This window comes from Melospiza georgiana, chromosome Z, assembly GCF_028018845.1.
Source record: "Melospiza georgiana isolate bMelGeo1 chromosome Z, bMelGeo1.pri, whole genome shotgun sequence".
In the NCBI taxonomy this organism is placed as follows: Eukaryota; Metazoa; Chordata; class Aves; order Passeriformes; family Passerellidae; genus Melospiza; species Melospiza georgiana.
Window position 1 is genome coordinate 32,081,543 of NC_080465.1, and position 23,374 is coordinate 32,104,916.

The 23,374-nt window shown below is 42.1% G+C and overlaps 1 protein-coding gene across 4 annotated transcripts in view; it reads left to right on the forward strand.

Annotated features, from left to right (window-relative positions):
• Window positions 1-23,374, forward strand: part of TJP2 (tight junction protein 2) — a 77,421-nt gene that overhangs the window by 12,364 nt on the left and 41,683 nt on the right. For 2 of the 4 annotated variants that reach the window (XM_058043207.1, XM_058043208.1), the window contains exon 5: window positions 14,549-14,663. In XM_058043207.1, the coding sequence (XP_057899190.1) occupies window positions 14,549-14,663 (115 nt within the window). Of the gene's footprint in view, window positions 1-2,728; window positions 2,823-14,548; window positions 14,664-22,306; window positions 22,354-23,374 lie in introns of those variants that run through there. The other 2 variants (XM_058043216.1, XM_058043214.1) reach the window with 2 other exon arrangements.

The following is a 23,374-nucleotide window of genomic DNA, read 5'->3' on the forward strand; positions in this document are numbered from 1 at the left end:
AAAAGAAAGGGGGTTTACAGGAAGGTTTGTGTTTGATTATTTTTAGCTTCTGGTTAGTGGTTGAATTCCATGATTGTGCTAATCAGCTCTGTAATATGTGGAAGTCCTGGGAAGGAAGGCAGAGGCTTGCCAGAAAACCTGAAAGAACATTCAAAATAGTAAAGGAAGCATGGGAGGGGCAGAAGCAAAGTCTGTCAGGAAGAAATTAGCTTTGTCCAACAGCAGATGTCGTTGGCAGGGCAAGGAGAGATGTGGGGCAGACTGCTTCATGTTGCCCTTTAGGGAATGGTCTTTTAAATTTATTCCACTGTATATAATTTTAACCAATCAAACATGTTCCAGTCCATTTTGCTATTGAGATTTTTTTTTAATTCCTATATAAAGATAAGAAAAAATTGTGTGGAGTTACGTCCATCTCTCTCCCAAATTGTCTTTTATGTAAATTGTACTGCTGGCAGTTGTAGAACAAAGACAGTATTCATGCTTTTTACTGAGGGAGGTGACCAGTGGAGGTTGCTTTGCTGCTGATAGGATAAACAGAGCCATGAACAATTAAAGTATTCTAAACAGTTCCTTACTGCAAACATTTTTTTTGAAATTCAGGTTAAGGAAAGACAGACAAGTTTAGATTAGAAAACAATATATATTTAAAATAAGGCATATAATATTGATGCCCTCTCCAGTTTGCTGAATTGATTTTAAAATTCTTTGTATTGTGATAATTATGCAAAGTGATCAGTAACACAGTGAATAAGTTTGCAAGCATTGTTACTTTCCAGATGAAGGCTCTTCTGCTAGCCATCGATGTTCTCTGCTGTTGTACTAAAAGAAATCAGTTACATATTTAATGTGTCCATAGTCTTACTCCTCTTAACAATATTTTAGGAGCATTAACCAGACATCCTAAGGCCAGTGTTACAAAAGATTTTGAGAACTAACAGATGAAGTTTTAAAACATTCATTAAAGAAAAAGGCACCTACCACAGTGTAAACCAAGTAATCTGACACATACCTGGAAGTAAAACTAAATTTCCATTTCTTGTGCCTTGATTCTGCCTAAAAGCAATATTACATTACGTGCTGATCATAGAATTAGTCTGTAGGTTACTGAAAGCACCAAGTTTATAAATTAGCCCTGATTTAGTCTTTTTTTTTCCCCTCTGATTTTTGCTGTTGAGGCTTTTAGACTGAAATAGGTACTTGAAGGCTAGTGTATGCACTTGCATGTTAATTATTAACAATAGCTAGAAGCAGGCCTTTCCATACAATATCTGAATGCAGTTTCATATTTGCTCTAATAAAATGGGTTCTTTCAGGGCCTCCTTCCAAAGTCCAGCCCCTTCACGAAGAATACTGTTTGCCTTCCTTATCTTACTTTCTGTATGAGATACAGTGCATGAACTGTACCTATTGAGGAAGAAATTTATCTGAATTAGAAGTGCAGTGGGAATCTAGTATATTTCTCACCTGCAACTAGCAACAAACCATAAAACTTTAAGTAGACTTTGTTCCGCAGGCCTGATCCGGGTGGGAGTGTGCTGTTTAATTTTAGAGGGGCTTGCAAGGGGTTTAACTGTCCACCAGATAAGACAGCAGATAAGGAATTCCTGGTGACATTTAGTGCTTTACAATGCAAAAGAAATACGACTCCAAAGAATCCTGCCAGGGCTGTTTGGCCTTGCCTTTCTCATCTCAGCTGCAGGACAGCAGTGATGCTGAAAGCTGATACCTGTGGAATGCCAGCCTGGAGAGTATTTCTCTCCTGGTATGTTGCAGTTTCGGGAACGGTATTGGTGGACTTGCAGAGTGACACGGGGTGTTCCGGCCTGGAAATGGAGCTACTCTGCCTTCTGCTAATCCTGGATATTTCAGCTGAGAGCGATGATGTGAACAGAGCTCTCCTGAGCTGTCAGTAAAGAGGCCGCAGCTATTCTGTGATAAAGAGCAGGGAAAAGCAGATTTGAGAGGCGTACGTGGAACACTGCGCTGTGGTGTTAAAGGCTGTCTCAGAGGTCTTCCCGTTAGAAAGGTTCAGATGGGCAATGATCCCAAAGTTCCAAACACACTGATGTAAACGGAAAACACACCCAAGCGCTGGGCTGGGTGACGATGAGCTCTGCCAGCGGCGACCGGGCTCCGCCATGCCCGCCCGCAGGTCCGCTCTGCTGCCCGGGCCCGTCGCGGGGTGCCTGGGGCAGGGCCGGGGCCACACCGGGGGGCAGCGCCGGGGTCCCCTGCCGGGAGACGGGACGGGCAGAGAAAAGCCGGGGGGCGGGGCGGCCTCGCCGCGGTGACTCAGCGGCGCGGAGCACCGGGCTGCGACCGGTATTTCCTGTTCCCCTGCCGCCGCCGCGGTGTCGGTGTGTGCGGGCGTGGGCCGGGGGAGCCGGGCGACGGCACCCCTGGACTGGAGGGGCGGCAGCCGCAGGTGGGGGCACGCCTAAAGAGGGGGCGCGCCGCCCGCCCCGTCCGGCCGCCACCGCCCCTCCCCTGCCGTGCCCTGCCCTGCCCTCCCCATCCTTCCCCTCTCCTCCCCACCTGGGGGCGAGGCCGGCACCTGCGGCGGGAGCCCGCCCCGGCGTGGCCGCACCGCCCCCGCCCGCACCCCGCAGGAAATCGCCCGACTCGGCGGGAGCGGCCACAGCGGACCCGGACCCAGCCTCAGGCTCGTCCCCAGTCCCAGCCTCGGCCCTGCACTCGGATTCGACGCCCTCAGTCGCTGCCCGCTCCGGGGCGGCAGGGCAGGGCAAGGCGCAGTCCCAGCGCCGGGGCGCCTCTGGGACCTCTGCTCCCGCTGCCGGACGCCCTCCGCGAGCAGGCGAGTATCCCCGCGGGATGTCCCCGCCCCGAACCCGCGCTCATCGCCGCTTCCCTCCCACCGGGCAGGTGCGGTGCCCCCCGGCACCCCCTGTTCTCCGCGGCCGGTGCCTCTGCTCCCCGCCCCGGGGGCCGCGCTGCGGCCACGAGCTGCCCGCCTTCTCCTTCTCGTTCCTTTGTGTGCTTTGGCTTTTATCGCCCTGTTGCCTGCGCTCCTCAGGCGCGCTTCGCCGCCTTTGTCCGCGCACTCGGACCCGCCGTGCCCCCGCGGGGCCCCCAGGCCGGTCCCGCGCCCGCCGCGCACCTGGGCGGCGCGAACAGCCGCGCTCGGCCGGGGATCGGCTTTTCTCTAACGGGATTAAGCGGCTCTCGGTGACTTTTTCCGTGATAAGTACTTTCCGGGAGAGCGCGATACTACGTGGAAAGTGGGAGAGATGTCACCGGCGAGTCGGGGTGTTTGTTTACCCGGGCTACTCCCGGGGGGGCCGCTGGCGGGGCGGATCCCCCGGGCAGCTCACGCCCCCGCTGTCGGGGGCTTGGGCTGCCTTTGTTGCAGAGAATTCCTGAAATCTTTATGTTGGCACATCCCGAGTGAATTCCAGCCGTGCCTTGGGCTTTGACTAACTGGGTCAGGGGAAGTTTCAAGTTAACAGGGAACCGTGAAACAAAGGACAGGCAGTTCCAGAAGACAAATGCTTTAATTGCCCGTTTAAAGTGCCTTGGCATCGGCCGTGTTTGCGGTGTTGGAGCCCAGGTACATTAGATTCTCACCGTGGAGTGCCAAGCTTGATCTATCAGTGGCATGCAGTTGCTTTAGTTGACAACTCTGCCCTTACTTACCCCGTACTTGAAACCTGTTTGCCTTTTTTTCCAGCATGCTGTTTGAGCATACTTATGGAAGAGCCATATAACAGACTCTTACAGAAAATCAGAAAACCTTCATGCTTCGGTGTTGCTTTTTAGTAGTTGTTCACTTGAAACAGAGAGAATGTCTGAATTATCTGCTCCCTAGCTTCAGTTCATAAAATTGCGTCCATTTCCACAGCTAAGATGATTCTCGAGGGCTCTTGGCCCCACAGCTGTGCTTCAGCTGAGGCTGCAAATGTCTGCTTTGTTTTAACCTTTGGAGATAATTATCAAGGTCGCAGCATTTGCAACACAGTAGATTACCTTTTGTTTTGTTCTGCAAAATTTTAAAGGTTGAGAACTGTGATTCACCCATAGTTCGAAAAATAAAAGAGAAACTATTATGTGCAAAACCGCGTCTTTAATTTGTGAAGCATTTGTCGTCTAAGGCTTTAGCTATCAGGTCTTTCAAATAGAGATACTTGTCAGGATCCAAGAAGTCCTGACATGGCAAGAATCAGGTACTGAAAGGCAAAGGAGATTTGCTTGTGTAAATTAATACTAATTGGGAGATCATCAGGCTGCTTTAAGAGACTTTGAAATGTTTTTCATTTAGTAAGCATGTGTGTGCCACTTAGACACGGTCAGTAAGATTTATACTTAGTATAACATTATTATGAGGATTATGAGGGGTGTCTTCAGCCTTCTGACAAAGTTTTCTACATACATTTGATTTTTAGGTGAGTTTACTGTTATAATTGCTTCTTGACTGTTACATGCAAACATCTTAGGCCCTAAACATTGGTTTTAATTAGCGGCAGTGACTTCTCTGCCCTTTATGAAAAGATGACACTGTGGACTGGAGAGACTTTATCTAATCGTGTTTTGCTATTGCCCTGTATCACTGGCAGTAACTGCCAGTAACTGCTGAGGTGCTTAGTGCCTCTGCACTGGATTTCTGTGAGACTAAAGGCAAGTGTTGGGAATTATGCAGCAGAATTGGGGTGATCCCAACACTTTGCATGAATTGTAATCTAAAATAGATATTTTCAGAATGAAGCATCAAAGTAATAGAATGAATGATACTTTTTTGATTGCTTGGTCCCTTCTTTTCCTGGTTCCGTGTCCTCTAAGGACAACCAGGAAATCTTTCTTAGTGATTAAAACAATGTTTAGGTAGTTCCACAGCTCACAAAATGGGATGTGCCGTACCTTTATAAAACTTATATGCTCAAAAGCATTAGAAAGCTCCTGGAACACAGTAATCCTCAGCTGAGGAACGGCCTACTATTCTGGGACTACTTCAAAGCTGCGTTTAACTTGGAGCAAAAATCTGGTTGGTAGCATTTGTGTGTGTGTTTTAATAGTTACCACTCTTGTCTTTCTCCAGAACTTCCTCGTGGGGTAAAAGAGATCTCGTGTTACAAGACTGGTCACTTTTAATTGTTGAAATAACAGTATTTAAGTACTCATGGATGGTGTAACTTTTGTCATACTGTGTCTGCGTCAGTTTCATCCCATTGTAGTAGTCTTGGAATTGGTCACTGTAATGATGGGGGGAACAGAGCATACGTTACAACAGCTACAGGTCTGTCAGGTTAGAGATTTTCAAGTCTAGTTTATTGTCAAATAGGTATGAAATTTCTAATTGCTGGGGAAAATTTAATTTTTTTGATTTGACAATTGATCTTTGGCATCAGCTGTAGAAAGGCTGTGGATCTTAATCCCAGATTGCAGTGGATTTCTGTGGATTTTGGAAGACTTCTCAAAAATGAGGCAATCTATTTATAAAACATATATTTATGGCAGTAAGTATATAGGACATAATTTTGTCTTCTAATAGACAAGTCTTACCATAGTGAAGAATGTTTGCAAATGCTGTGTTACCTACAAAGATTGGAGCAGTGACATGGGGAGGACTGGTTTTGCATGACTGTGCTGGCATACACGCACCAGTGCACGTCATCTTTTGGAGTCAAAGGTTCAAACTCGGTCTCATGACCAAGTGCTCTAAATGCACTGAGAACTTACATGGTCAAAATGTAGCTGTTCAACCATGGGACACTTTTCTCAATTATCTAACTCTGCCCTCTTCCTCAGAAAGATCAGCACTATGTTGGATACCTATGTTGGCTCCCTTGAAAACTTTGCTTACTGCTTGTTCTCAGAGTCTTTGAAGCCTTCTGTTGTTCTTTAATTGTCTTTTACCAGTACTTGGGTTATCCTGGCCCCACTTCAGAAAGTAATTTTTTTTTCCAGAGTCAGTAAATTATGATTTAGAACCTGCTGCAATTATGTGGGTATTTTTGTTTAGGGTTTTTTATTTGTTTATTTTTGGGGCAGGGGGGGGTAAATCTAGGTTGGGGTTTCTTTTGTTATTATTTTTTGGTGGTTTGGTGCCTTTTTGTTGTTTTGCTGTATGTATTTTTGGGGTTTGGTTGTGGGGGAGTTCTGTTTTTGTTGTTTTTAGCAGACAAAGCCATCATTCAGAGCTGGAGAGCTGAGGTTATTTTTTACTTTAATATTACATAATTTAAACAAGTGCTAACTGCAGCATTGTAATTAAACTGCTTGATGCAGTAGCAAAGTATACTCAGGTCGTTTAATACCTTAAACTATTAATGTTTGGGTTGGGTTTTAGTTGTCTTGTTATTGGGATTTTTTTTCTTTTGTTTTTCTTGTTATACCGATTTCTTTTTGAAAGCTTTTTTTTTTTTTGCCCTTTATCTTGTTAAGGGATAGTGTAGTTTTCTATTTCAAATAAAAATGTAGACTGTGTCAACTTCTTTCCATTCAGTGTGAGATGGCTCTTGCACTTCTGAATGTATTTAGGATGTTTATGATCCAAGCTTAGTAATAACAGAGTGAGCTGTGGGAACTCTGGTTTGATATCTGGTGCAGCATCTACCCTGGTGTGCATTCATCAGCTGCAGGCTTTGTTTTTAGGAAACATGAGCTACCCAAGTCTTTCTGAATTTAGGTCAGCATTGTCGTTGTGCATCTGAGTCCCAGAACCTCAGATAACTATGGTTGCTAATCTAGGAAGAAAACGAAACTCATTAGTGCTCTCTTTTCACATGAATAATGTGAAAACGACAGACAAAAATACTGCCTGATACAATCCGGTCAATAAGAAGTGTGCAAGGCAAGATAGAAAGCCCTATTGTTCTCGGTTTTTTCCAATGCCTGCTCCCTTTTCATGCTTTTGTCTCTGCTTTTGTTTTGTACCAGCAATCCAGAACTGCTTTTGAGAAGTTTCTTTTTACTTCTTAAAAGTGTGCAGTTATCTGGGGTGTGATTTATATACATGTGACGGATGTTTCCTTAGATTTTCATATGTTTTCACTGAGTTAGACATGTGACTTTTTCCTAAGACTCGCTCAATGATACCTCTCCCTGAAGGATTGTGTTGTTGTAACTCTATTGTGCCAAACTCATTTTTTGACATCAGCTGATAAACTGCCATATTGATGAACTGAGTGTGAGCTTAACAATGCTGCCTCATCATAACTAAGATTTCACGTGTTGGTTCAAGCTGTGTGTTACTTGCCTTGCCTCATTAATTTTTGGTTGGGGTTTTTAAGGCTTTAGAGAAAACCCATAAATCTCTCCTGCATGCCACTCTCAGCAGCAAGGCTGTCTGTAGTCCGGCTTGCACTCTCTATTCCAACATCTGCTTCATCATCTAGCTCTGCTTAATAGCCAGCAGATTTGACTACTGGTATCTCTACCCTCCTTAGCACAACTTCGTATAAGCTGATTCTGAGAATCTCCAGGAACATATGGACTGTTCAAGGAAGGAATGATTTCTAAGGAGGGGCCAAAAGCAACTGCAGTCCATGAAGCTGTGAGAAAGAAGTTTCCAGTCCCCTTCCTCTCTTTTCAATCTCACCTCCCACGCTCCCAGTCTGATCCTGGATGCTCCTCTACCTTATGATTTTTCTAACAGATCAAACTTTACATATGTGCTGATTGTGGTGCAAACAGAACACCTGTGTGTTCTGGAAATTAACAATCGACTGTCACAGTTGTTCTTATCACTTGAGCAAAAGTATGTAAGAAGAGATACTTGTTTCTTTGCTCTCTTAATAAGGGCAGTCTTTGATCTGTAGCTGTTACACAGACTTTTGTTGAAAGATGAGAAAGAACAGTATTTTGTTTTTTTCACAAAATAGAAAGTAATTTGTGGCTGCATTAGGCAATGACTGTCTCTTTTTTAGTTGGGTCTGAAGTGGCTGAGGATGTGATCCTGCCTCTGCCATCAGTTTACAAGAAGTATGCTCTACATCTAATTAAGAGTGTATGACTGTTTTCATCTGTTGAGGATTAAAGCAAAATAAAGCTTTGGCTTTGATCTTGTAAATGTTTCTTTAATGGACAAAAAGCTCTGTCATTCTTTCCCCTTTTTAGAAATGCATTCATTGTACTTTCTGAGGCATCACTTGTGTGCTCTGTTAGGAAAATTGCACTGTTTCTTTCCAAAAAAACTTTTGGTTTCTCTTCTTCCTGAAAAATTATAAAGACAGAAAAAGTGGAGTGGATGATAATTCTCCAGCAGGAAACAATGGAGGACAGTCTTTTTTAGGCTTTTTGTTTGCTCTACAGAAGTCATTCTTCACTAACAGTGCACATACTAGCAGCTTTGAATTTCTGTTTCTGAATAAAGTTGAAGGAAGTTGATTAACTGTGAGTCAGTCTCTCTCTGTCTCGGTACCTGGAGGTTTCACACACCATTTAACCGAAAGCAGTACTTGGGAGTAGCTTGTGCTCATTGTGTGGGCTTGGCTTCCCTGTGAGCAGCACTAGTCATGGGGCTCCTTTTCTGGTCAGAATTAATATGCTTTGCTCAAAGGGACAAAAGATGGACTGGAGCTGCACTTAATACTTTTCAGACTCCGCTTTGGACTGGCTTTGAAAACTGCTGTGGGAGTTTTTTTTAAGAGCTATTTCTTTGATCTATAAGGGGAAAGTTTAGAGTTAAAGAAGTGTTAAGGAAGAAGGTGTGCAGAAAGAAATACCAAAACATCATAGGTGAAAGTGTGGTAATGCTGAAGTTGTTAATAAAACCAACTATGAGGGAAGACTGGATTTTATAAAAATAATTCTGCTTTTGTGTAAAATAGAACTGTCATGGACTTCTACAGTCAAAAGATCCTTACGTACTGGAATTGTCAAAAACTGCTCACTTCTTGCCTTGTCTTCTCTTTCTCAGTACAGCCTTTACGATACATCTACCAAAGCTACCAGAAGTCACGATGCATGCAGGCTTAATGACGTTAGCTGTGCTTGCAGGCTCCTAGTACTACTCTGCTTTCCTAAGCTTCTTAATGCTTTATATACAGATGTTTAAAGTTGCAGTTAAGTGATTTTTTTTTTTTTGCACATGGAAAATTAATTTTTTGCTAAATTTAATTCATGTGGTTTTAGTATATTAATTATTTTTTAAACACATCACTACATTTCAGACTACATACTCCTTATCATCATGTTCCTCTGATAATTTTAGTGCTGTTCTCTGAATCTAAAAACTGCCATATTGATAAACTGAGCATTTGTTGATTAACTGAGTGTTAACTGGTGCTTGATTTTACTTTGCTCTTCTAAGATCAGTCACATGGATTGCTGTTTAGTAATTACTTGATAGTTCAGTGCATACATGTGCTAACATAACCTACAAATGTGATTGGATATTAAACACTAAATATGGCTAATGCAGGATTGTAAGAATCTGGAAATAGTTATACAGATCTTGTTGTTAAGAGCTAAACATTTTACAGTACAAGAAATCATCTTGGTTTCTAAATAAGTAACATGCAATATGATATCACCCCAAAAGAAATACACACATACTTAATGATACTCGGGAATAAGTAACATGCACAGTTTACAGAGAGAGTCATGGTTCCAGGCTTCAGTCTTCCTATCACATCTCTATGTTTTTATTTCTATTACTGCCTAAGTGCATAGTATTTATATAATATGTGTAACTATGTGTATCTAGATATATATGTAAGCATTCATTTCTTACTATCTAGAAGAAGCATTACATCAACATTTCCTTGATTAGTTTTGCAATCAAGTACATCTCTTTGAATATTGCAATTTGACAGTACTGCAGTGTTTCCTAAATGTCACTGTTAGTTCTTTCAGCATGTGCATCTGTCTCCACCTTTGTAGATCATACCTGAGGTCTTTTGCATGCACAGTTACCTCATGGCTAGAGCAATTCTGATGTGGGATGTAGCTTCTGACATCATGAGGCACATTTGAATGGCTAGTAGGTATCATAATGGGAGTCTCCAGCTTTCTTAATTCTGTACAAGCCACGTAAGGAAATATTTCTCCATGACTTTTCTGAGGAGATCAGCTAAATCCTCCGTGACACTTCTAACACAGAGAGCTTTCTGGTGCTCTGGTGCTTTCTGGTGAGAAAAGTTAGGGCAAAAGCTATTTTTGGCTGTCACTGTCTAAAATGGTCTCAAGTTTTCTGTGCAGATCTCTTTCATTCCCTGGATGGATTTGACAGAGGAGTTACCTAGTGCTCCATTAGCAGTTGAAAGATTATAGACAGCAGAGATTTAGCAAAGGATTAGTCAATTGGAGAGTGTGCATTATCCGGCCAGGCTTAGAACCGTGATTGTCTCTTCAATCATTTTCATTAGTGTCTTATTCAAAGATTGAATTACGTAACAATGACGTTTCTGGGGAATCTGGTAGGAGTTTTTCTTCGGTTTCTCTCTCTCTTCTACTAACTATCCTAGTCTGGAAGAGGGGAAGAAAGCATTGTTTTTATGCTTCAAACTTGCAGCATGTTTTAAAAAGCATCATTTCAAATCAGTGAAGAGGCATGACTTCAGTTGCAGCATCTGCATTTGGATGATAACTTAACGTGGTGGAACTCTTGAGAAAGGCAGGATGCGGTACAAGAAATACATAACTATTTTAGAAGCAGCAATAGGTATTACTCCCCTTAACAAGAGGGAGCTGCTTCCTGAGGGTAGACACGCAAATCTGTGGCAACATCCAGGGTAAGTGTTAAAAAGCAATCAGTGAGTAACGATGGGAAAAATTGTGCTCACCTTGAATCATGCATTTTTAAAACTTGTTATCAGAAAAAGGAGAGTTATTAGTAAAACAGGTAACTTTTTTTTGTACCTTCCAAGCTCTGTATCTTCAGTAGTTATGGTTGAACTTAGTGGTTTTATTAGATATTTCTGTGTACTACCTACCTGTCCTTGGCTAGAGGATAACTAGGAGAAGGTGTTATTTCTAAATGAGGAGTTTGCTGAAGAACAGGAAGAATAAACACATGTATATTCATCAAAACAGAAATGAAATAGCTGCTTTGTATTTTTTGCTTGCTACTAACTTGATGTATATTTGTGTTTCCCCTCTCCTCATTTAAAAATATGCATATTTTAATTTTTATCTGTCAGAGAAGCAGTACCTAAAATGAGAAAAGAAAAATCACTTTTGTCTGTGCAGGCAACTTTACTTCTCCGTTTAGAAGCAGGAGTTCATCATACTTAGGAATACTGTTTCCCTACAAGAAGGTTTTTTTTAATTTTTGTTGAAAACAATACAGAGTGCTTTCTTGTACCATACAACTTGAGTATTAGGCGTCAGAAAAATCCTCGTGTAAGTAATTTTTTCCACCAAAAGCGTATCTTGTATGGAGAACAGAGTTGTCATTCTCTTCCATCTGCCTCTGTATGAGTAGCATGGATGGATGGGTGTCTTCAGGGTCCTTCTGGTCTCTTGTATTTTTGTGATACAATAGAATATTGTCACCTTGTTTCAGACATTGCACAGGAGTGCAAAATATGAGAGGCTTTTGTCCAAGACCAATTAGTATGTTTCTATTCGTTTGGAATAGTTCTGTGTAAGCAAGGCTTCAAAGAAAAACTTCGATTATAATTGTGGCTGTTTGACTATAGCTGAATTCAGATTTATCCTGTAACTTTTCCACAAATGTGTTTTCTTTAATGATGGTAACAGCAGTAAAAGCAAATAAATCATAAGTACCATATGATTTTTTTCCAGATCTATCACCAGAACCACAATAACTAGTCTAGAAAATACACTAATGGATATGGTTTTGTGTCCTTTTATTAACACAAGTGTTCTTCACATTGGTTCCAAATTTCCAGTGCCATGTTAATGAGTGTTTGTAGGGCTTTTTGTTAAAAACTTGCCCATTAAAAGGGATTCTCAGTGCAGTCTGTTTGGACTCAGGACAGCAGCGTGTGCTTCCTTTGGTTGTACCATATAAATTATGTACATGCAAATCTCTGATTTTTTCAGCTGCTTTTTATATGTTGATAAAATACGTGATTTCTCCTGCTATTTTGAGAAGCTGTGTTGGAAAGTTCTTGTATATATATTCTTGTAGAATTCTTCTTTGTTTTCAAGAAGACTGGCGAGAGTCACAGCTTGAATCAAGCCCTCTAAAAATGAAACTTACTAACTGTAATGTCTATTTCTTTTGTAACTTTGACTGTTTGTCTTTCCTCTATTACTGAGCATTAGTCAGTATCTAAGTACAAAATACACTGTTAAAATTTGTTTTTATTTCCAGCATTCTTATTTGGATATCCCCATGCTTTCAGGGAGAGGTTTAGTTAAAGTGATTGTTGTACACACTTGGAATTTCAAGCTGGTTAAGATGTATCTGGATTATGTTTGGATTTGCCATTCCAACAGTTTCAGAAAAGCAGAAAGGCTGTTGTCATTGGACTGTAATAGGGATCCCTTTTATGCTTTTATTAAAACTTTCAGGGAATGAAAGGTTGGTAACCAGCAATTGAGTTAAAGTAAACTGAGTTGACAAAAAAGCACTGTTCTTTTTGTAGCTGCATACTGCTTATTCTATATGACTGGAATAAACACATTAATAATGCACTTTGCTAAAATCAGTTTATCACTCAACTTCTAGAGGTCCTTTGTTACATTCTTTGTAAAAATAAAATGTGATAGAAGTGTGAGTGTGTGTGTATAGGAAAAATTTGTAACATAATGAGGCACTTTCCAGAACCTAATACTGAATAAAGGGTATAGAGGTTCTTATTTGTCAACTTCTCACTGCGCAAATTCAGATGCATAATTAAGCACTTTATTTTTCTTAAACATCTCTTAAGATAAAAAATAGCACTTGAGTGTGATGCTAGGTCATCTTGACTGTGATGGCTAGAGCCATTGTTTGAAAGTTGTAAGAATTCTGCTTAAAAACCCAGACTACTGTGCAAAAGAAAGCAGAAAAGGCAGATACATTATTTTGCTAAGGTATTAATTGATATTTTCATATCAAAGACATTGCAAAGTTAAGTTTTTCTGCTTCCATCTTTGCTTGGAATAGTGATGATTTCTGTGACAGATAGATTGTCAAACCTCACAAAAAATCAAAGGGAAAATTATGGCAGCAGTGGCAGTTAGGTTTAACTTGCTAGTGTGACTTTTCTGCAGCCTCCAGAATAGTATTTTGTGTATAGCCTAGAACAACAAGGCTGAAGTTTGTTTTGAATGCACAGTATAGCTTGTGCTGATCTTTGGTGGTCGTTCATATAAACTCATATTAAGCATCTTTTTCTTCTGCAACTTTGAAATCATGCCTTAATTTAAAACTGTAGTTTACTTTTAGAAAATGCTTTTATGCTGGAAGACCTTGGGGAGAAAGGATAAAATAACCTTCTAGTTTTGAGGTGTGATGTCTGGCAGGTGCATGCATTGTTGCATGTAGTAAAAAGTTAATCTGAAACAAAATATATTTTTAAAAAATTTTAGGTATTTAATTTTGCTTTTTCAAAACTGTGACCTTATTATATTTGTGGTCACAAAAATGTGAGACACAAGACACATCAAAACTTGGACCAGACTTTTAGATGGTGGGGAAGTTTTACAGAATTCTTTCAGTGTCTCTTTCTTACGTGTCTCAAGCGATCTAGAAATGGCTAATGGAGTCTTAACCATAGTGAAAGAACATCTATACATTGCAGGGGACGGGGGGGAGTGGCACGGAAACAGGCAAACAATATCAAACCTGCTGAAAGAATAGCTAATATACTTTCCTAGGGAAGTCTGGCTATATCCTATGTAGATGGAACACTTTGGAAAAATGTTTTTGAGAGAAGAATTTAAATTACTGAGTGGCATGTTGGTTTTCTTTTAAAAACAAAACAAAAGCCAACACCAAACCCTAACCACTAGCTTGTGTTTCTATTTCTGTCAAAAGTCCCTTCTTTATCTTAGTGAAGCTATTAATTTTCTTTTCCTACCAAGGGTAATCAAGGACCTGACAAGGGGTCGGGGAGAGGGGGAGTCCCACGACAGGGATGCTGAATGGAAGCTAACATGCTACTTGTGCCCAAGAGGGGTAGCACGTTGAGCAGGGGAAGGAGGGTAGATGATTCCACTGGAAATTGTTTTCTTTCTATCATTTGGCAACTGAAGTTCTTAAGTTACCGTTCGATGTCGTTGGAGCACATGTATCCGATTGTTCTCTCAAGATACAATGCTGTTACTAGCTTTCCTATATACAGTCTTGTGCAAGCTAAACAATCAGACCAAAACTAAATTGAAACAAAAAGCTAGATGGTTTGTGCAGAGGACCAGTGCAACAAAGTAACTATAAGTATGCTTCCTGTCAACACCCTATTCCATTGGCAAAAATGCATGGATTGCTTTACGTGCAGGCTTGTGTGTAAATATTGCTGAGTATCTCCTTTTTTTAAAGCACTATTTCCACATGATTTCCACAGAAGCTAAAGCATGTCAAACTTAGCAGAAAAATATATTTTATATCCTCTTTATCTCTATGACTTCAGTGTTCCAGGCTTCACAAGCACTCCTTTGTGGTTATAAGTGACTTAAATGAAACTTTGTTTTTCAGGGAGCACACTACTGCACTGCCATCTCCTTGTGAGTGGGACTGGGAGCACAGCTGTACATCAAAGCACAGCACAGCAGGTAGACAACGGCACTCAAAAATCATCACTCCTCCCAAGGTACTACTCTGTAGTCAAGTTGCATCAGGTAGCCATTAGTTTAAAATTATGTATTCTTGTCATGTGCTAGCTAAGGTATATATTCTTCTTAACTATGTTTTTATAAGGTTTCAATAAATTGTACTTAGTAGAGTAATATGAAATTAAAACTAGTTCTTCTGAATTATCAAAGAAACTTTAAATGGTTACATGCACATTTGCTGAGAACTTGATGATGTACAACAGGCCTCCAGAAGAGGAGAGGTTTCTGCAATGAAGTCAATATTCTGCTAAAGTTATGCAAATAATAATGCACAGGCCTGTACTAGTTCATCTGTTAGCTAAACATTGGTAAAGAATGGATGTAATCTATGATGATGTCTTCAGCAAATATAAATATTTAGCATGAACTTGGGGATAAATAAATTACTTTAAGCACAAAGGGTAATATTCATGGGAGTTGCTTAGTGACTCAGTCAGTCCTAGGAAACAGAATAGCCACACAGGGAGAGTTGTTTTGCTGCATATTTTCTTACAGTACATCATTAAGGTAAATATAATCCTTTTGGCATATTAACCTTGCTTTTGAAACCTTTTCTCAAGTGCTTCCAGAAGGACTATAAAATGTATCCTTAGTTTTATGTGTCAATCGAACATGCTTGGCTTGTTTTTGTAAGTGATTAACAGATGATGACTTTAGGAGAGGGAAAGGTTTTTATGCTGATGTTTTGCAAAACTATAATTGACTTCCATTTTTGAGATGAAGCAGCTATTGCTGCTTTAGTAATTTACTTTAGAATGTGCATATCTGCTGTCCTGACTTTCTAATTTGTGACGTATTTAACCAAAGCTCTTTAATTTTCTGGGAGTGAGGGAAAAATTGATATAAGAATATCAGTGAAATGTAATTAGGCAGAATGTCTCAGCTGAAGTCTTGAGCAGCCTCTGACATTTTCCTCAGAACAAAAACCTTCAGTGGTAGGGTATGCCAAATTTGCACCAGGGAATGCGGATAGTTGCGAGCTCAACTCTTAGCAAAAGAAACTCCAGAACCATTTATCAGCAAGATCGAGATGGCTCACAAGGTGCATCCAGCTGCTTTGTCTGTGGGCTTCTAGGAGTTGTGGAACTGGCAAGGGAATGACTGGATGGTTGTGTCCGTCTGCTTTCTCTTATTGTTCTTGCTGTTCTCTTTTGGACGAATTGACAGCTCACTTTAGTCATTTGCGAAAAACATCACCCGAAAGTGGGCATTAGTACCCTAGCTGGGACCTTGCTGTTTCTGAATAGGGTTGCAGAACTGCTTTGTTTCTTAATCATCAGCAGGAGGTTTGCCAGTATAAATAGGATGGGGAGAGGCAGAGCTTTGAAGCATACTTTTCGTGCTCTAAGGAACTAACTTGGCTGAAGAACTGCTGTCTGGAGCTTTGTTTTTTAAATTAACCCCTATATCAGGGAAAAAAGTAACACATCTTTCTGTATGTTACATCTTGTGTAATCTGCATATTCTTTTGCTTGTTTTTAATAAGCATAATGATCTCCATGAGAATGGGATTTTTGTTTTCTTTATTGTGTTGTCTTAATTAATTTGAGCCATAACAGTTGATTAGTATGGTAAAGCTTTGATGTTGTAGAGCTTGACTTCTAGTGGGGAAAGGCAGATAAATAGCTAAAAGCAGAGGATTGTTTCACATCCTTGCCAGTAGTCAAGAAACATAGGGAAGAGAGGAAGGAAATGAGATGTAAGCAAAATGAATGTTCAAACAGAATGTGCCTGCAGTTAAAAATGAAAAAATTTGAGTTAGGGAAGATATTTCCTTTCAAATGTTGATACACACTTTTGTATGGTGTCTGGGGAAAAAAACAGTACACACTTGTGTGGTTTAGATTTGTTTAAACTACATTGTTATTTCTTTCTTTAGAATAGTGGGTTTAGTTTTTGTAGCTTCTTAAAGTAGTAGAGGTTGAAGTGCTTATGCCAAGCAAAGTTGTTTCAATTTGCACAGCTTGTAGAGGAGGGGATGGGGGGGAGGGTGTTCAAGCAGAGTCACTGTTTTGCTCTCTTGCAGTAGGTCAAACTATTTTCTTTGCTTGCCTTACTAGTGTAATTTTCAAGGAACAGCAATGTAATTTAAAACATTGCTCAGATGAAAATGTGGTTAAAACAAATAGACTGTATTTCTTTTTCTCACAACTATAATTTTTATTAACTGTTACCAAGCACCTCTGCATATTCTTATGCTGTTTTATTTATCCTGTGAATGTGCTATACATCTCTGTTTTCTAATTGCCATATTCTTTGCAAAAAGAAAGTAGCAACAAACAAAGCAAACAGTCTTCTGATTTAAAGCAGACCAAACTTGTAATATGTGAGATCTGTTAGAACTGATCACTGTCCAAAACAGTGAGAAAGATATACATTACATTATATATATAGCTGTATTTCATATTGTCAATGTCCAATGCTGTTCCTAGTTGTTCAGCATGTAACAGTGTTTCAAATTTTTTTGTAAACTTAGAAATTGAGTTTATGATTAGATTAGAACAGTACTGCCTCTTGCTCTAAATAATTATCTACATTTTAAATTTTTTAACAGTTTGAGATGGCTCAGTAAATCTGTGTCTAGGTTGAAAAAATTTAAAATATTCTGCTCTTGAAAACATCATAATAGGTGGCCTTCTGAGTGAGAAAGGATTTTACACTGTGATTATCCCATAAAAATTATGTACAAAGTGTGGGATGCTGTGTATGTTGGGCTCTATGTTTCTTCCTGGGACATCTATGCTTTCTAAAATAACAGCCTTAGTATTGCTGCTTTGAGACTTGGAAAGTGTGTATAGCTGTTCATCCTTGCAGTACATCAGAGACAGACAACAGACCAGACCCTGCAGCTGCATGCCAAAATCTTTATGTTGCATAATCACAAGCTGTACTTTGGAAGTGGAGACAAGGGGCAGGACAATAATTGCCTCATTCTGCTTTAAGCTGGCACTTGAATCATGCAGTAATTCCAGAATGATAAGATAATTCAGGTGGAGAGGGACCTCAGGAGGTTTCTTGTGCAACCTCGTGCCCAAAACAGGGTCATCTGTGAGATCAGAACAAGTTGCCTGGGGCTTTACCCTGTTGGGTTTGAAAACCTCCAAGGACAGAGACCGTAAAACTTGTCTGCAGTGGGTCCACGGTCTGTCTGTCCTCATGGGGAAAATTGTTTCCCTTTGTGTACATCTGAACCTGTCTTGTTTGAACTTTGGCCCATTGTCTCTTATCCACCTTGCACTACTGCTAAGAACCTGGCCTCATCTCTTCAATCTCTTTCTGTCAGCACCGGTGTGCTGCTGCTGAGTGTCCTGAAGCCATCCTTCCTCCAAGCCAAACAGACCCAGCTGCCACAGCCTCCTCTTGCAGGGCCAGTGCTTCAGCCCCCACCATCTTGCTGACCCTTCTTTGGACTCACTTCTACACGTGGTAGCAAGTGTTGAGATAGTATGCAAGGTGTTTCTTCTCCAGTCCCCCCAAGAGAGAGAACAGGATTATTGTGCCAGGTATGTGACAACCCCAGTGCAGAGCTGTCATGTTTGAACATGTTTGCATGTTTGAACCATATGTATGGAGCTCCTGGGCAGTTCCTGAGAGTCAGAGGTCAGCTACCTACACATCCTCTAATCCTGGAGGTTGAATCTGTTAGTGTCCAGCTTACTATATAAAGAAGCAAACGTAATTGGATTTATGAATCATTTAAGTAGGACTGGGCTGGCTGATTTGTGTGATTTTGCAGGCTGATGACAAATGGCAGTCTAAAGAGATTGCCTGGAAGGGAAGGGGGAAAGGCTGTTTGACAACGTGGTATTTTTAGAAACTTATACAGTGTCTCTCATGACAAGATCATGAACACTTGCCTATAAACAAGAGCAAAATTGGCATCTCTTTTCAGATAGTTCCAAAACTGGACTAGCAGCCTACATTCCCAGTATCTCTTTCTGAAATCAGTTCCCAGCTCTTAAAGGAGGTTGCCTTTTCAGCATGCTGTCTGGCAGTACTACCAAGTGTTGAACTTTAACATTTGAAGAAACAGAAAAATAATTTATTGTCATAGGGACATGTTAAAAGGCTTGATGGTAGAGAGGAGGCAGAGAGAACCTGAATCACAACATGCTTGCTGCTGGCAAGTTGCAGAATAGCCTTACTCTGTTGGCTGGAGTAACAGTGAGAGCAGCTGCTTGTTTTAAATTTGCATCCTCTAGTGTAGTGTTAAATGGGTGTTCTCTCTGTGGATGCTGGAAGTGGCACAACTGCTTCATTCACAGTAGCATTAGATAATTTATGGAATATGTCCTAGGTTTTGCATGACTCAGGCTACAGCAAGTAATCTCTCTAAATTAGTGCTACACAGACCATAGATTCAATCTGATTGTAGGCAAAAATGTCTCCCTTGATTACTTAAACTGAAAATCTCAATGGGAAATGTGTTCCCTGTAAGTTATTTGCGTGCTTTTCATAAAGTTAATACCAATAATCTTTCCATTGAAGTTAATTTTAAAATTCCTTTACACCTACATAACATTCCATAAAATCCCCTGCAGATGATGCTGTTTTGTAGAGTCATTGCACATGTGGAAAAGCTGGTCCTAAGTACTGCAGGGAGCAGAGCTGCAAATGTGTAGTAGCCTAGTTCATACAATTTTTACATGGTGCTGATACCCAGCCTTTACTCTTCATGATGCAGTATCCCTTGCAGGACTGACTAGAACTGGACCTGCACCTCCCATTTCAAAGGGAGACCAGTCACTGAAATGTGCATGCAGTCATGCCTCCAAACACAGAGGCTGCTCTGGGACCTGCACAGGCACATCAGACCATTTGGCTGAGGGTCCTGCCCCTCTTCTGCTTGTGTTGCTGTCCCAAGTGAGTTTTGGCTAGTTTATAGGTATTCTTTATCCACACTGAGGAGTTTTGTGGTGTTTCAGAGAAGATGAGACAGGAGAGGTTAAACTAATGGTAAACAATATGCTTGAGCTGCAGGTGAGGGGTTTGGTTTACAAGGGAAGAGAGAGAATGGGGATGCTGTGCTACCATGGAATAGCTGTTAAGTAAATTGAATGCTTTGAGAACATGTTGCCCCTTTTCCTAACACAGGAGGCAGAAACTTGAGGTGCTGGAGGAGTTTGCACAATTCTCATCACTGTTTACACTGGTATCCTTCCATTTGTTGCTTAGCTGGCAGTGTCTTCCTCTCATAAGGCCTTCCTGCATATTCATCTTGGGAGGACATCTTGGTCAAGAGCAGGCCTGAAATTTTGCTGTTAGTGGTTGAATTGCAGGATAAGAAACCTGGCAATTGTTACTACACTGTTTCTTACATCAGTCCATGCCATCACTATGAGCATCTGGGCATTTGGCCAAGCTCTAGAGTGAGCATGAGCACTAGAGGCCACTTAGTGCTCACATTGGCAGGCTGGTATGGGATGATTTATATGCCCATTGTGGCAGAGTAGCTGTTTAGTTTGAGGGAAAAAAAAAAGAAAACACAAAAGTATATGTATACTTTGCTCTTAAAAGTGAGAAATTTTATGGATAATCATGGAAAATATTTAGAGAGCCCACATGGATTATTTTCTATCTGTTATTGCAGGATGCTAAATAAAAGACAAACTGATAGGCCCTTCCCAGATGGTATTTTGTGGTAAGGGATCCAGCCTATCTGGCTTGTGGTCAGTTCCTGCATCTGGGTTTCACTTACCTCAGGCTAGCTTAGTGTGTTAACCCTCCTTGCTGCCCTACAGGTCAGGGAAGTATAGCCTCTCTTAGTGATAACACCTTGTGGCTTTGATGAAGTCACAGAACACACCAAAAGGAGGCATTAGGTCAAGCCACAGCTTTTGTCTGGAACCGCAAATAATCCTTCTTGGCCTCGGACAGGATAGGCAGACCTTTAGATTGCTCTGACTGGCACTGTCTGCCTCGCCAAGGAGCTGTGGCTAGTTGGGGAATCAAGAGTAGTAGTTCTTTATCTTTTGCCAGAACCTGTGTGGAAGGAAGCAGCTTCAGGAGGCTGGTGCTCTACTTTATGCTGTCACGAACTTTGCATATGTGTTAAGAGATGGCAGTCAAGAGATCTGGTGGCTTCTTTTCCTGTCCCACCTCATGTCTGAGAAGTGCTTTTCAAAAAGTATATTGCCATCCAGCTTAAAACAAATGTTGTTCTTGCATCTACAACTGTGTAGTTGTCTGCAGAAAAATTATGTTTTCATTGTGTCATGTCGTTTCAACACATACTGGACAGTGGATTTCTCTGCTAATGCTGTGACATAGCATTCTATGCAGATTTTGCCAAACTGTGCTCTTTGGAAAGTGCCTCCAGTTTGCAGAGGTGTGCATCAGTGTGGAGCGATAGCTGTTTTGCCTTGCTATGCTGTATCTCATGGGCGAATTCTTGATGCCAGAAGCTATCACAGTATCCCATGTGTGTGAAGAACCTGGCCCCTTTCATTTTTCCAAGTGGTTCTTACTTCGGCCATGTACTGGACTGCTAGCGTAGCAAAAAAGTTGTATGGTATCACTCACTTGTAAAACTGAGAACAGGAACAACATCAAACAGGAGCAAAGTTCATGCTTTGGCATTTTTTTGCTTATTCTCTTTAGATTTGAGGGTAGGCAATACAAAGTAATGGGCTGTTTGCCTTTTTTTTTTTTTTTTTAACATTGGCTTAAGAAAGTTTTTCCCTTACAGTTGGTTCTCATTCTTAGTTTCTTCCTTCCAAGAGTTGATTCAAGTATTGCCTCATCCACCCAAAATAGCATAAAGCCAGGAAGACAGCAGCATTTGGGAAAGAAGTCTTTTTTTCTGAATATAATGTGGTTTAATCTCTGCCCATCTTCTCCTTCTTAGTGTTTTTAGCGACCACTCACTTCTGCAGGCTCTTGAGAATAGTGAACTCAATAACATGTTTTTTTTTTTACAATATGTAATTACAGCTCCCAAAGCAAGCAATTTGGCCTCTAAATTAATAGTAGTGGTGTGGACTTTCAAGACTGGTATGGAAGGCTGTTAGGTGGTGGGAAGGAAGTCTGACCAAGGCTGCGGACATGAGAAGTGTCAGCTGTGTGAAGGCTTTCACATCCACGTTCTCCTAAAAGCACACTGGCAGAAAAGGTGGACATGACTGGGCATGTCGGTTTGACAGAACCGGGCTGTGGATACTGTCCAAAAGCCTCATGTCAGGAATGCTACCCGGGCTTGAGCCACCAGCCCCATCGCTCGCGTTTATCCTGTGACGGGCGTCAGCTGCTGGCCGCTGCCAAGGTCAGGAACACAAGAAATATTTTTGTAAATGGGGAATAACAATTCTTTTCTTCCCAGGGAGAATGGAAGTGTTTCTTTGCCTCCCCGGGGCGTTTACAGGCACGATTGGCTGGCGGCGGGGGCGGCCGGGCCCCGGCAGGACAAAGTCTCTCTGTGGAGGGCTGCTCAGAGCCGGCTTTGTCCTGCCGGGCTCCGGCCGCCCCCGCGGGGCTCCGCCGCAGCCCCTCGCCAGCGGCCCGGCCGGTTCCCTCGCGGGGCAGAGGCGGGCGAAGCATTCCCGAGGCAGCCGGGACTGCTGACCGCCAGCCCCCGGAGCCGCGGGCGCCGGGCCCGGCGATGTTACTATGGGAGCGACGCAGGGCTCCGCCGGGAGCGGCCCGCGGGAGCCCGCGGCCGGGGCGGAGCAGGTCGGTAGCATCCCCGTCACCCACCGCGCTCCTCCTCTGCTGCTGCAGCCGGGCTCACCCACCGCCCCCGCAGCCGCGGGCCCCCAGGGGCCGGGCCGGGCCGGGCGGGCGGGCAGAGGCGGCGGGCGGGCGCACAGGTGCGTTCCTGACCCGCGGGGCCCGCCTGCGGCCCCGCGTGTGGAGAGCAGGAGCCGCTCCGGGCGGGCTGCGGGCTTGCTCCGCGCTCCCCGCCGGCGCGGGCTGCCGGAGACAGCGCTGGAGCCGAGGGCGGTGGGAATACCGTGGGTTTTCCTGTCAAATGGGAGCGGGGAAGCAGCCTGTGCTCTGAAGCGCTGGCAGGTGCCTCTGGTGCCCGAAGGCTGTACGAAGTTTTGTATTTTAAATACTGGTTGGGCTCAGGGTGCAGGTCAGTGTTTTAACCAAGAGTAACCGCAGTGGAGAAAAAAACGCAGAAGTTTGGTGAAGAAAAGCCGCTTCCCCCTTCTCACTGGTCCTGGCTTTTTAAGATTGTCAGATTACTGCTGAACTGCAGTATTCAATGTGGCTATGGAGTAGTAGGCAGCATCTGTCAGGAGGGGAGGGGTGGTGTGGTGTGCATGCCGGCATATAGAAAACTGAACTTCTCTATAGTCCACTAAAATGTGGATGGAAGCCATAAACACTTATTTACACCTCATGCTTTGTTTTGTGTTTTGTAAAATAATCAGTACTCTTAAGTATCCTTGAAGTGCTGATTATTTTAGGAGATTATTTCCATACTCTGTGTATTTGGGTTGTTTATTGTTTGAATGGTTTGGTTTTTCTTTGTTGGTGGTTTTGTTTGATTAGAGTTTTTTTTTGCCGCAGAGGTTGTGCAGTTAATCTGGGTAATTTAATCCTCTCTTCTTGTTCTGTTATCTTCAACCTCACCTGTATTTGAGTGTTTCATCTCTTCTTAATCCTTCTTGTAAGTCCTTTGACACAGATCCCAGTGTATTTGACACTTTTGCTCCAGTACATTTGGTAAGTAGGTGCAATCATT